Source organism: Dipodomys merriami, unplaced genomic scaffold (assembly GCF_024711535.1).
Source record: "Dipodomys merriami isolate MVZ:Mamm:240054 unplaced genomic scaffold, mDipMer1.0.p SCAF_82, whole genome shotgun sequence".
Lineage (NCBI taxonomy): Eukaryota > Metazoa > Chordata > Mammalia > Rodentia > Heteromyidae > Dipodomys > Dipodomys merriami.
The window spans coordinates 1,616,152-1,629,543 of record NW_027206424.1 but is presented as its reverse complement, the minus strand read 5'-3'; the positions used below and the strand labels follow the sequence as shown (position 1 = coordinate 1,629,543).

Below are 13,392 nucleotides of genomic sequence, written 5' to 3'. Positions count from 1 at the left end.
GATCTTCCACGTTGCAGCACAAATCAGAGCACCAGTGCTTTTATTGGCTAAGTAATGGTCTATCCTATTAGCATGTCACATGGTGTTTAGGCATTCCTCAGCTGTTGGCTGAGCTGGGCTGCTTCCACCTTTTCAGTATCGTGAATTGTCTGCTATGAACATTTTTGAGCTGCAGTTAACTGCTTTAAAGTGGAATCCCTGGGTCATATGCTTAACGTTTTTGTTAATTTTTTGATAATCTAACACTGGTTTCTGGTTTCTAACTCTTGGGTTTTGGTTTTTTTGGTTTTTGGCTTTTGTTTGTTTTTTGTTTTTTTTTTCAGTGCTGGTAATCAAGTGACTAAACCTAAGGCCTTGGACATGCTAAGTAAGTACCCCACCGTCGAGCCACAACCCCAACCCTGGTTTTAATTAATTAATTGAGCTCAGGTTGCTTGCTTGCTCATCTGGTGCTTTGCCATTTGAGCTATGCCTCCAAGTCTTGCTTTCTGCTGTTTGTTGCCGGTGCGCCTTTTTGTTTTGTTTTGTTTTCTTGGTTTTGGGGATATAGTCTAGCAGATTTTTCTGCCCAGACTGACTTCAAACTTTCAAACCATGATCCTCTAGATCTCAGCCTCCTGAGTAGCTAGATTATAGGCATGAGCCACCCATGCTGGCCCAATATTTTAGTGACTGAATGAGCTCCTACATAGCATCCTCAATTTTGCCCTTGGTACCTAAAGTCAAAAGTATTTATCATCTAAACCTCTATAGAAAAAAAGTGGGCCCATCCCAGTTGTGGAGAGAACATTCTACTGATTCCCTTCACCTCTTCAATTACAAAGTATTTTGGTATCTATTCCCTCCTTTGATGTCACTGGCTTTTCAGAGCATTTGGGAAAGGAAAGGCCGGTGGTGGACCCTTTGTCAGAGGGCTGCTCAGAGAGTCTCGAAGCCCTTCAGAACCCTAAGGGGTTCCTATGGCTGCCACGGGGTCCCATGGCTGCCACGGGGTCCCATGGCTGCCATGAGTAACAGCCAGGTCTTAGACACCATCTCCCTTCACAGACCCAATTTTCCTCCTAGTAGTCACTGAAGTCAGGTACACCAGCAGCTGAATAAAATACTGAGTTTTCATTTGTTCTGCTTTGCCTCTTTTGGTGAGACTACCATACTCACAACCCCAGTCTCAAAGGAGGACTTAAAATGTGTCCTGATAGCAATGCCAAGAGGGAAGAAGACTTAGGAGAAAATTCTACCAGGAAGAGTAAGATCAAGAAAACGCTAGTGATGGTCCCAGACTATCTGGAGGACTCGGGTTCCACCAAGGGCGTGGAGTACCGCCAAGCCCCACCCACCAGGCCCGCAACTCAAGGAGCCGATTAGACAGTGCCCTAGTGGAGGAACTCTATCTACTGTCAGGGCAAAGGAAGCTCCCAGGCCAACACCATCTTCCACAGGTTGCACAGCTGAGCCCAGCGGTGTCCTGGAAGGAGCAGCCCAGCCCGGGCTGCCACACCCACCCACAGGACACTCCAGGTCCCCCAAGGCTGCTTATGACACTCAGCTGCGATGAAATCCGTCCCTTCATCCGCACTGCACAAGGAGCACAGCACCACACTAGGTCTGGGAATGGAGAAGAGGATGCTGCTCAGCCCCAGAGACTTGGGGACTGGAGCAGACACCCACTGTGTCTGCAGGGAGGACCTTCTCACCATCTGGATGTCCCCACCCAGGCGAGATGAGCAGAGCAGAGGCCAGGAAAAGGAGCTGAAGGGTGGTTCAGAAAAGTAGCTTCAGAAAGCAAGAAATGTATTTTCAAATGCACTGTGGCCTACCAGACCAGAGGGCTCTGTGCCCCTCTAAGTCACATGGACTGGGGCCACAGAACCTCGGTAGGGAACTATCAACAGGACATCGCCAGGGTCACCAGCCAAGGCTCTTCCCTTCCATCCCGGGGGGCTCCCTGGGTGACCCCTACCCCACTTCAGCCTCCCCCTGCTCTAATCAGGCTGGTCCTCAAAGCAGCACCGTCTCCCCATCTCCAAGAATGGTCCAAAGAGGTAGGTGGGCCTGCTGCAGATCCAGGGACCCGAGACACATTCCTGCCTTTGACAGATGGATGGCCAAACACACATGAAGTTAGAAGGATTTGGAATAAATCATGGAAAGTTAATAGAAGAAGGGCAGCAATTTGGAAGAAAAATAATCACATTTCCCTTCTGCTAAATCATTATTTGCCCCTGGTAAAGTCAGTTACGTTAAAGAAAGTAAGATACTATTTTAGAAAATAACGCAAGATCTTGACAAGTGCCTTTATTCCCACAAATCAACCTTGGGAGGTTGAGGTCTGGAGCTCAAGAGGGTGTCCAGGCAACCAGAATGGTTTCTCACAGGAAGAGTTGTAACCACAGATCTCTCCCAGGGCTGACCTCCCAGAAACTCTCTCAGAAAAACAGCACTAGTAGCTCACATCTGTAATCCTAGAGACACGAGAGGCTGAGATCTGAGAATCATGGTTCAAAGCCAGGACAGGCAGGAAAGTCCTTGAGACTCTGATCCCCAATTCACCAGCAAAAAGCCAAAAGTGGAACTGTGGCTCAAGTAGCACAGCACCAGCCTTGAGCAAAGAAAGCTCAGGGGCAGTGCCCAGACCCTGAATTCTCAGTACTGGGACAGAGGCAAAAGGGGAGGATAGAGGAGAGCGAAGGGGAACAGGAGGGAAGAAGGGAGGGAAAGAGGAAGGGAAGGAGAGAGGGGCTGCCAGCTACACAAACCACTAGACAGTCAAGGAGCCGAGCCACAGGGCCCCCAGGTCCCTTGGTTTTCAGTTCTCCCCTCCAAGTCCTCCCCCTGAACCCCACAAGGGTCGAGATGGTCAGGTCCAGCTTTTCTTCCCCAACTGGTCATAGTCTGATTTCAGATGTTACTTTCAACCCACAAAGGTGGGCTGAAACTGTAGTGCGACCTGAGTTTGGGTGTTTCTCTGGAGCTGGCAATGTGTGGGGCGACCCCTGTGTGGCGCCGCCCTCCCCCACGGGCTCAGCCTGCAGCCCGGCCTCCCTCGTGCTGCTGCTGAGCGAAGATGCTAAGCCTCCACCTAACAGAGCAGGGACCGAGGGCGGCTGCTCGGGCTGCCCTCTGCCGCAGGAGGGCCGGCTGCACGCGGACGGGCTGCAGCCTGCGAGTGGAGTGATCCCCAGTGAGGTGGGCACTCTGTCCCTAGGGAACACTGGTCAATGTCGGGGACATCTTCAGGGGATCGCTGGAGGGGTCCACACTGGGTGGAAATTAGCTTAAGGCTCAGCAACTCCGAGAGGCAGGGAGTTCTGTTATCTACACCCCACACATGCACAGTGGGACCCGGGGCCTCAGGCCTCGCACCCCTGGCACTGAGACAGCAGGAGGCGGGAGAGCAGCAGGGGGAGGAAGGCCAGGGGGTCTGCACCCCGGATGTCACCAGGAGGAATTCCCTTCTCTGCATTAAGACCACTTCATACATTTTGCAGCTGGTGCAAGCTGGGCACAGATGGTCGGGGCTGGGAGAAACGGGGTCTCTCCTGGTCCAGGGCGGCCTGCCCCCAGCTTCTGACAACTCTGCCCAGTTGGGAGAACCTGCCTCCCCTGGCCATGGACCCTCACATCTCTATAATCTACCTGAAGGGATTCAGGCGACAGACAGCTCCAGGAGTCCTGGAGGGGGAAGACTCCCATCCCCCCTTCCCCCTTTCCTAGGTCTGGGGCACCAGGGACCATTCTTGACTGGCCCTCAGCTCTCTCACAGCTGTCCCATCGCCTGGGCTCAGCACAAGAGGGAGAGGTCAAAGGCCACCATGACAGGTCCACACGCCAGGAAGCCGAGCAGAATGTGGCGCATTGAGCTAAGATGGAACAGCAGGAAACGGCAGGTCATGACCCAGGACCAGCCGGAAGAGACCAGGGAGGAGGCCACGGAGGACAGGGACAGAGCCAGAGACGGTTTCTGGACTCTAAGAAGACAAAAACTGTATTGATTTGGCCATGAAAACATAATGGAGCCATATTTCAATACCCAAGGCCCAGTTCCTCCAAAGCTTCAAAACTCAGTAAGAATTCATGTAACGGTACAATCCTGGTCATGACCACTTCTGCACGCGGTGCAAGGTCCCGCAGGCCAGTCCACATGGAGCCAGCTAGAGCTCACGGGGTGTCCGGTAAGGGACACTGTGCCAGAATAAAAGTCCCATGAGGACAGCCGGGAACCAGAGTGCTCACAGAGAGTGCTTAGTACATATAGGATATGTACACACTTCTGGTATAAGGAACAGGGACCAGAATGTGTATACACTTCCAGTGTAAGGAATATAGACCAGCCGCTTAGTACACAGAGTGTGCATACACTTCCAGTGTAAGGAATACAGACCAGAATGTTCAGTATGTATAGGGTGTGTGTACACTTCTTGTGTAAGGAATAGGGACAAGGATGTATGTACACTTCTGGCATAAGGAATACAGACCAGCCACTTAGTACATACAGGGTGTGCATACACTTCCAGTGTAAGGAATACAGACCAGAATGTTCAGTATGTATAGGATGTGTGTGCACTTCTGGTGTAAGGAATAGGGACCAGGGTGGTATTCACTCTGGTGGTGACATCAGGAGCTGCCAGGCCACTATGAAAACCACATTTAAAGGGCTTGTCCGGGTCCAGACCCTTGAAGATCTTGAAATCCTCAGGACCCAAGTAGCAAAGCAGACACGAAGGAAAAAGATGGCATTGGTCCTCACCAGCCTCTCTTCCCAGCCCTTTGGTAGACATGACTCATGAACCCACTTTGTACCATCAGTGCTCAACACCAATAATGCTACAGAGCCCCTCCCCTCACACTTCCTGCTGGGTGAGGAATACGTATCTGAAGGCCTTGGTATGGAAGGCATGGAAGCCCACACTCTCTGGCTCCCATTATACCTGCAGTAGGCCTGGCCAGAGACCAAGGTCAGAGCAAAGGACCTGGAGCAGAAGGAACAGGACCACCTCCACACCAGCTGGGAGGACAAGCTATTCTAGGCAAAGGATGGAAGGAGCCACACCAGCCCGGGCAGGGCCCAGCCCTGCCCTCTGCACCGCACCCCCTTCCCTCTCCACTCTCAAGGTCCATGTAAAGCAAAATACAATGACAGGAAGTACAGCATAGTGGGGCTGCTTGTTACAGCCGCTAACAGCTCTAATTGCTACAGTGATATAGAAATGTTTGCATAATGTATTTAATTCAGTTAAATCATTCAAGATAGTACATCAATTTGTATCACACTCCAGAGGAAACCAATGGTGAATCTTGGCTGTCAAGATCTCTGAAGTACAACTGCATCACAGTAGAAATGAAGGAGCACCTTCCCTGATAGATGCACTGGGGAGTCCGGAACTCTGCCCTGCCTTGTCCCTCCAGGGTCCCCTGGGGTTCAGCAACCAAGGTAGCTGGGCTCTGACATCAGAGCTGTGGCCTCCCACTTTCTCTTCACAATAGGGAGGGGCTGCAGAAGCCTTGGGCTCCTCCTTAGAAAACAACCCATAAAGAAATGAGCCTCCATTCTGCACAGGCTGGGGCCGGGCTTGTGCTGGGTCCTCTCTCTTTATCCTCAGAAATGCCGCCAGGGTTGGTGCTGCCTCTAATTCTACAAAGGAGAGCCGGTGGCTTCAGATAAATTGCAGGCCCAGGTCACAGAGCAACACAGGGCTGAAGGGAGCAGGGGTTTCAAGGCTGCAGGAAGGGTGTCCGGGGCACTCTCCAGGCCATGACACCAGACTCTTTGATGGCACAGCCCATGCCAAGATAAAGTGCCTTTCTTCCCCTCCAGGCACCCAAATGAAATTTTAACAAGCTGACAGACACCCATCTGGGATGAAGCCCTCGGCCTGTGGATAAAGCCAGCCTCACACCTGCAGGTGTGAGGACGAATGACTCATATCTAAACGTTTGTTCCATGAAGCCAGGGTCATTAGTTTGTCACAAGCCAGGCCCCTATCCTGCCCCAAGGCTGCCCAGCCAGTGTGGTTGGGGGAGATGAGCCCAGCTAGAGGCAGGCTGACCACATGCAGAGCCCCCAGGGCGGGGGGGAGGGGGGGCTATCCAGAGAGCCTGGAGCTGAAGCGCACTCCTTCCACCATGGTCCAGCCGGGATCCTGAAACCAGCATGCACCTACTCGTGCTAAGAAATTGGAAATGGCCCAGGCCACACAGAGCAGCTGAAGGCAGGCAGGAGCCATTCCACAGGCCCACAAGCAGCCACGCGGAAGGGCTGCTCAAGTTCCCACTCCGGACTTCGTTAGATTACACAAGGAATTTCCAGGTCTGAACACAGAAATGTCCAAGTCCAAGAGGAAAGGCTTAGGCTGACAGCCTCACCGCCACCTCCCACAGGCCCCACGGCTCCCCAGGCCACCCAGATGAAGCCTTCCGCCATGCAGATCACACTGTTACTTCAAGGGGGACATGTGCCCACATCCATGTGCTGGAGGACCAGCATCAGTTCTGTAACCAAGAAGGGAACCTGGGGGGTGAGGGGGGGGGTGATGCCCTCAGCAACTAGTACCCAAGAAGGGAACCTAGTGGGGGCGAATGTCCTCAGTGTCTGGGTACTTTGTGACAACCACACCAGCAAGCTAATATATGCACTGTGCACAGCAATTTCAATGTCAGAATAACAGCTCCCACAGGGTGTCCTGTCCCACCACAAAACTGAAAGACTACTGGTAGCCAAGGGCAGGATGGCTCAGGTATAATCCTAGCTACTCAGCAAGAGGAGATCTTAAGATCAAGTTTCAAAGCCAGCACAAGCCAGACGATCCCTGAGACTCTCATCTCCAATTAACCACCTTTGAAAAGGCAGAAGTGAAGCTGTGGCTCAAGTCATAAGAGTTCAGTGAAAACGCTGGGGGACAATGGCCAGGCCCCAAGACTGGCACTAAAAAAAGGGGGGAAGGGGAAGAAAGCAGATGTGCGAACAGTGCCACTGCATTGCATTCCAGGACTCCGCAGGGCCTTCAACAGACACAGCCGTTTGCTCCTGTGAACTTGCCATCCCGCCAAATTTGTGGCAAAACTAAGCACTGGAAAAGGGAAGCTTACCCACGTCACAGGAATGAAACGTTGACCGGCCACAGAGAAAATCCAAACTCTGACCCCTCCAAGCTCACCAAATCACAGCTTCCTCCCCTAAGTGATGGTCGACAAGAAATCAGAAGAGCTGTGGATCCTCCAGCTGCCCCACCTCACTGCACACCACAGCAGCCAGGCCCAGCCCCTCCAAGCCCCACACCACCCCCACTGACGCAGGCACCTGCATGCAGCCTCCTCGTCCACATAAACCCCACCGAGGCCGCAGACACCTAGCAGACTGGACAGCCCAGACAACAGGGATAATAGCAAAGATGGCAGGGACAGGGCAGAACTGGTCAGCACGTGCATGTACACACACACACACACACACACACACGCAAGCACGCACGCACGCGCACACACACACACACACACACACACACACACACACACACACACACACACACACACACACACACACACACAGAGTCGCCGGTGGCCATGCAATCTGGTGCTGCCACTCTGGAAAAGCCTGGCAGCTTCTTAAAAAGCTAAATATTCAACTAACACAGGACTCAGCAATTTTATTCCTGGGCAGTTATCCCGAAAAAGTAAAGACGTATGTTCATGCAAAAACCTGTACATGAGTGTTCTTAGCAGCTCTATTTGTAATACCCAAAACCCAGATGGCCTCCAACAGATGAACAGTCAAACAAGCTGTGGCAGAGACATAAAGAACACTACTCAGCAATGAAAAGGAACCAACGTGAGAGACACAACTTGAGAGATCCTCAGAAAATATGTCAACCAGAAAAAGCTGGTCCCAAAACCACACACAGCCCCTGTATGACGCCAGTTGATACAGAGACAGGGAACAAATGGATGGTGGCCAGGACTTGAGGCCAGGGGTTGAGGGTCTTTCGTGATGCACAAAGTTCTACATCTTGTCTATGAGTGTCTGTGTCCTGCTGCAGAGAATGGATTATAGCTGTACAAGGTGTAAACTTGGGGAAAACTGGTAACAAGTACACTAGATCTATTCTCCATGACTGTAATCGCTGAATATGCAAACCTTAATGAAAGAAAAGAAGGGAAAGGAGGGAGGGTGAGCTCCATCCCCCCCCAGGGACAGGCTCAACCTGCTGCTTCCTTTCTGCTTCACCCTCGCACCCAGAGGTGACAAGTGAACACAAGAGGCTTACAGTGGTCCACACCTGAATCCCAGCCACTCAAGAGGCTGAGATCTGAAGATCATGGTTCAAAACCAACCTGGGCAGAAAAGTCCCTGAGACTCTTATCTCCAGTTAACTTGCAAAAAGCCAGAAGTGGAGCCGTGGCTTAAGTGGTAGAGCACCAGTCTTGAGTATAAAAGGCCAAGTAAGAGTGTGAGGCCCTGAGTTCAAACCCAGTACCAGTACCAAAACAAAGAAAGAAAGAAAGAAAAAAAAAAGGACTATTCACACCCCTAAGACAATCCTGACCAGACACCTGATCTGATAGGCAAAGTGGTACAACAATAAATTTTAGCTCTCCATAATGTCTCTGAAATATAATCAGGTTTATAGATACATATTATGTACTAATCTTTTTCCCTCTAGCTCTAGTGAATGGCAAGGCTGACTCAGATAACAAAGGAGGTCTCTCTTGCACACCTTCACTTACAAACTTCTGCGGTCATAATACTTTTAAGAAATCAACTTTTCTTTTTCTGACAGCCTAGACATCAACTTTTGAAGGAAAAGATTTCCCCAGAAACCATAATGATGAAATCTAAACAGAAAATCACTTGTCACTTCATTTCCAATCTTTGCCCTTCGTTTGATGAAAAATTAATAGAAGTGAAGGAGTGACTGGCATGCCTCAAACACGTGTCTGCGCCCCTTGACTCCACGAATGCTTGAAGTCTGCAGTAAACAGGCTCAGCTCCCCTACCAGATGGGGACAGGACTAAAAAGTGGTAGTCAATTTGCTCAGGGGTCACTGCACAGGGCGTAAGAGTCAGGAATCAAATGTGTGAAGCGCCAAGGCCCCATCCCATTAAAGGCGAGAAGGCAAGACACGGCTCACGGTGTTCCACCAACCTGGCCACAGAACGGTTCACCTCCTGTACGCCCCTGTGCATTGGTTCTCACAGCTACCGCACCAGGCCCCCTGCCCCAAGTCTCAACAGCTTAAGCACACACAGATGCAGTATGTCCACTTCTGAGGCCCAATGCCCAGGGGCTTAATTCTAGGTGCTGGCTCTGATCAGGCGGTTCTGGGAGAAATCTGTCTCCAAGCTAGAACAGAGGTCCTGTTCCTTGGCTAGCTGTTGGCCACAGGCTGCCCTTAGCTCCCTTCACAAGTGAACCTCTAATCTCAGAATCAACAATTGCCCACTGAATCCTCCAGGTTTGGGATATGATTTCCTTTCTGCAGCACCCCTCTTCCCCACAGGAAGGATACAGGACCATTTCCCCTTCCCAAGCTCTAATCACATCCACAAAGCTCCTTTGCATATAACTAGCACATCCTATTCCCAGGGTGCAGGGATTAGGCTGGGGGCATCCTGGGGTCCTTCCTCTACCTTGCACACAGCCTCACCTCTTCATCCAGCCTTCAAAACAGAATCCAGGTGCACCTCCTCTTCCTGATTCCCGGGAGGTGACCCTGCCCAGCCACGGGGGTGGGAGGGAGGAGGAGGGCGGGGGAGAGGTGACAGAAAAGAATCTATGGCCCCTCCTTCAGGGACCGTGAAGCCATGTGCACGCCAGTGCAAATAAGCCAGAACCCTAAACATGCCCCCCCCCACGAAACCAAGGAAGGGGAAGGAGCCATGGGGCAAATGTCACCGGCGGTGCCCAGTGCAGAGAACCGCAGAGAACCCACACTTCCTACCTCTACACAACAGTCCACAAATCAGCTGTTTACCCTTTTATAAAATAAATAAATAACTGAAGCGTCTCAATTTACAAACAATGCTTCTAGCAGATTCCAAAGTACTCTCAAACAATGAGCTATGATTCATGTTTTCCAGTGAGAAGGAGTTTTACCATTTCCTTTCCCCTCGTGATCCATTCATGGGCCAAGTGGCGAGTGGAAGCATGGCCCACCCACCAGAGCCCAGAGAAACACTGCTCTGTTGTTAGGCTCCCCAAAAGACTGTTGAGGTTGAGAAGAAGGATCTGCAGTAATTTTCCCTTCATTGGAAATAGCCAGTCAGCTACTGCACCCTTCCCTGCATCATTCACAGCCACACCCGAACCCCTCACCTGCCCCCAGAACAAACTCACAGCACAGCACAGCACAGCACAGCACAGCACAGCACAGCACAGCCGCCTGGGATGACTCCACCGGTCAGCTACCCTCCCACTCCGCCTGCTGAAGTCTCCAGCCTCCCCACCACCCTCTCAGATAGAGGATTTAGTCTCTCAAGGGCCTCCTGAAACTCTTACTTTCACTCAGCTCAGCTATCGTCTCCCCATCAGGTAAATGGAAATAAAACCCACCCCCTGCTCCACTCCACAGGAGAATCAGTTACACCTTGCTATTCTTCCCTGGTAAAACCATCCCTTACGCCTTTCTCCTCCGGGAACTTTCCAACACTGAGTTCTGAACATAATATCCCAAAATATTAGCAAGAGGTGTGAGGTTAAAATTCCTAAAAAGGAATGCTGGTAAAGCTCTCTGGAAGAGAGCTATGAGTGACATCGGGCAAGATTATTGGCATATTACTGGCCCAGGACTAGCCACCCACCTACCTGCCACTCCTTGAGAAGCCTCTCACCACAACTTGCAATTTCAGGGAGCCCATGCCTGCCATAATTGGCAACGCTCCCTCTGGCCTTCACCACGTGGACAGGGCACATTTCAAACATGGTGCCCGCCAACATCATCAAGGCCACCTGGATGAGTGCTTCCTTGAAGATGTGGGAGGAAGCAGGGCTCTGGTGCTCACACCTTTAACCCTAGCTACTCACACCTGTAATCCCAGCTACTCAGGAGAGGCTGAGATCTGAGCATCTCCATTCAAATCCAACCTGGGCAGGCAAATCTGGGGGGTTCTGATCCTTGAGTAACCACCACAAAGCTAGAAGCCGGGATGTGACTCCAGTGACAGGGGCCAGCCTTGAGCGGAAAGCTAAAGGGGCAGTGCACTGTTCCTGAGCCCTGAGCGCAAGACCTGGTAACAGCACACACACACACACCCAAGTGTGTGCACTCACACACACAGGGTAGAGGCTCAAAGAGCAGCCCTCCCTCCCTCCTCCATTCCAAGGACCTGGCAGCAGCGGCGCACAGCGCTCACTAAAGCATGGACAAGCCTCCCTGCCCTAACCCTGCAACACGGAAGTGGCCACAGTCACAGACGGGATGGAGGGGGGGGGTCTCCTGGCGCCCCTGCACCGGCCTCTGGGGCTGGGCTTGCTCACTCCTCCGGGGCTGGGCACGTGGGGACGATGCAGCTTTGCCTCCAGGCCTTCCACCCCTGCCTCCTGCACTGCGACCCCAGAGCCTCTGGGCTGGAAACTCCCCCCCCCCCCAGCCTGCCTCTCAGAGGCACACCTGGGAACTCAGGCGGGAGGTCGGGGGACACACACACTCCCTGCTCACAGCACTTGGCTCTGCCATGCCCCTCCGGGGATGTCGGTGCCCGGTGTGCTCAGCCAGAGCGGCGGGAAGCCCAGCCCCGGTGCTCCCGGAGCAGGACGGCCCTCGGCCTGCTCCCCGCCTTAAACACCGAACCCGCTGGCAGTCCACGCGGCGGGGGTCCCGGGCCCTCCGGGCCTGCTGGGCACGAGGCCGGGACTTGAGGCGGACCTGCGGCAGGGCGGACACGAGGCCCCGGCCGGGCTGCAGGGGAGGCGGCGCCCGGGGAGCGGCACCTGGGGCCGGGGCGAGGCGGACGGAAGGTGAGGGTTCCTGGGGCGGGCTGCAAAGCCGGGGGGTCGCGAGCCGACCGGGCCGGGCGGATGGGACGAGGCAGGTCGGGGAGGAGCCCGCAGGCCTCGGCGGGCCGGGCCGGGCCGGGAAGGAGGGCGCCGGGGTCCGGGCCGCGCAGGGCGGCCTCACTTTCTGGGACGCGGGGCCGGGATGGGAACAGGAAACTTGCGGCGGGGCTCCCGCCAACCAGGAGCCCGGGCGGGCGGGCGCGCGGGCCGCGGGGTCCGGACCCCGTCGGGGACAGGGGCCCCGAGGCTCCCCAAAGTTCACCCGAGAAGCGGGGGGTGAGCCGACGCGCACCCGGGTGCCCCGCGCGCCGCCCGCCCGGCCGCGGCCCCGGGGCGCACGCGGGACGGCGGGGTCCGAGCGGCCACGGGCCCCGCATCCCGCGGACTGCGCGCGCGCGCGGGCAGCAACAGGCTCGGCGCCCGCGGCCCGGGAAGTTGTGCGGGCGGCGGCGGCGGGGAGCCGGGGGGCCCCGGGGCTCCGGGAAGGGGGCGCGGGGCGCTGCTCACCCACGCCGTACTTCTCCTCCCTCTTGGTGGGCACCCAGCGCGTCATGGTGCGCGGCCGCGGGGCCGAGAGCCGCCGCCGCAGGTCGGGCCGGAAAGTCCGCGCCTAGGCCGCCATTTTCCATTCCTTTCGAGCCGCGACAGGATGGGAGGAAAAAGTTTGCGGCGGAGGCGGCGTCATGTGGGACGGGGCGGGCGGGGCGTCGCGGGCCGGATGGGAACGGCCGGGAGCGGCGGCGGGGGCGGGGGCCCGGGCCGGCGGCGGCGGCGGCGGCCGGGGCGCGCGCGGGACCCCGGAGCCCGGGCGGGACGCAGCCCGGCCCAACGACCCCGAGGACCCCGAGACCCCGGAGCCCGAGCGGGACGCAGCCCGGCCCAACGACCCCGGGGACCCCGAGACCCCGGAGCCCGAGCGGGACGCAGCCCGGCCCAACGAGACCTCGGGACCCCGGAGCCCAGGCGGGAAGCAGCCCGGCCCAACGACCCCGGGGGCCCGAGACCCCGGAGCCCGAGCGGGACGCAGCCCGGCCCAACGACCCCGGGGGCCCCGGGACCCCGAAGCCCGAGCGGGACGCAGCCTGGCCCGGCGGCCCCGGAACCCCGGAGCCCGAGCGGGACGCTGCCCCGGCCAGCCCTGCGTGCCCGCCCGGGATGCCCTCTTTTCCCTCTCCCGAGCTTGCAGCCCGCCAGGCCACGACGGGGAGTTGGGGACCACGAGCACCGCAGGGGGGGCTTCCCCCAGCTGGGGCTTTACCTTGGCGGGGAGCCGGGGGAGGGGGAGGATGGGAGGAGAGGTGAGGCACTCCAAGACACGTGGCTCACTCGCCAGTCTGAAGGGAGCGCCTACCTTCCCTCGCAGCAGGTGGGAGAGGGTGGCCCCAGGCACGGCCAGCCCACTTGC

At 55.5% G+C, this 13,392-nt stretch overlaps 1 protein-coding gene across 2 annotated transcripts in view; it reads right to left on the bottom strand.

Annotated features, from left to right (window-relative positions):
• The window catches only part of Dock1 (dedicator of cytokinesis 1), a 436,098-nt gene extending 423,426 nt beyond the window's left edge, over positions 1-12,672 (bottom strand). The window contains exon 1 of one of the 2 annotated variants that reach the window (XM_070011394.1): positions 12,495-12,672. In XM_070011394.1, the coding sequence (XP_069867495.1) occupies positions 12,495-12,540 (46 nt within the window). In that variant the 5' untranslated portion in view covers positions 12,541-12,672. The remainder of the gene's footprint in view (positions 1-12,494) is intronic. The other variant, XM_070011393.1, reaches the window with a different exon arrangement.
• Between the last annotated feature and the right edge of the window lie 720 nt (positions 12,673-13,392).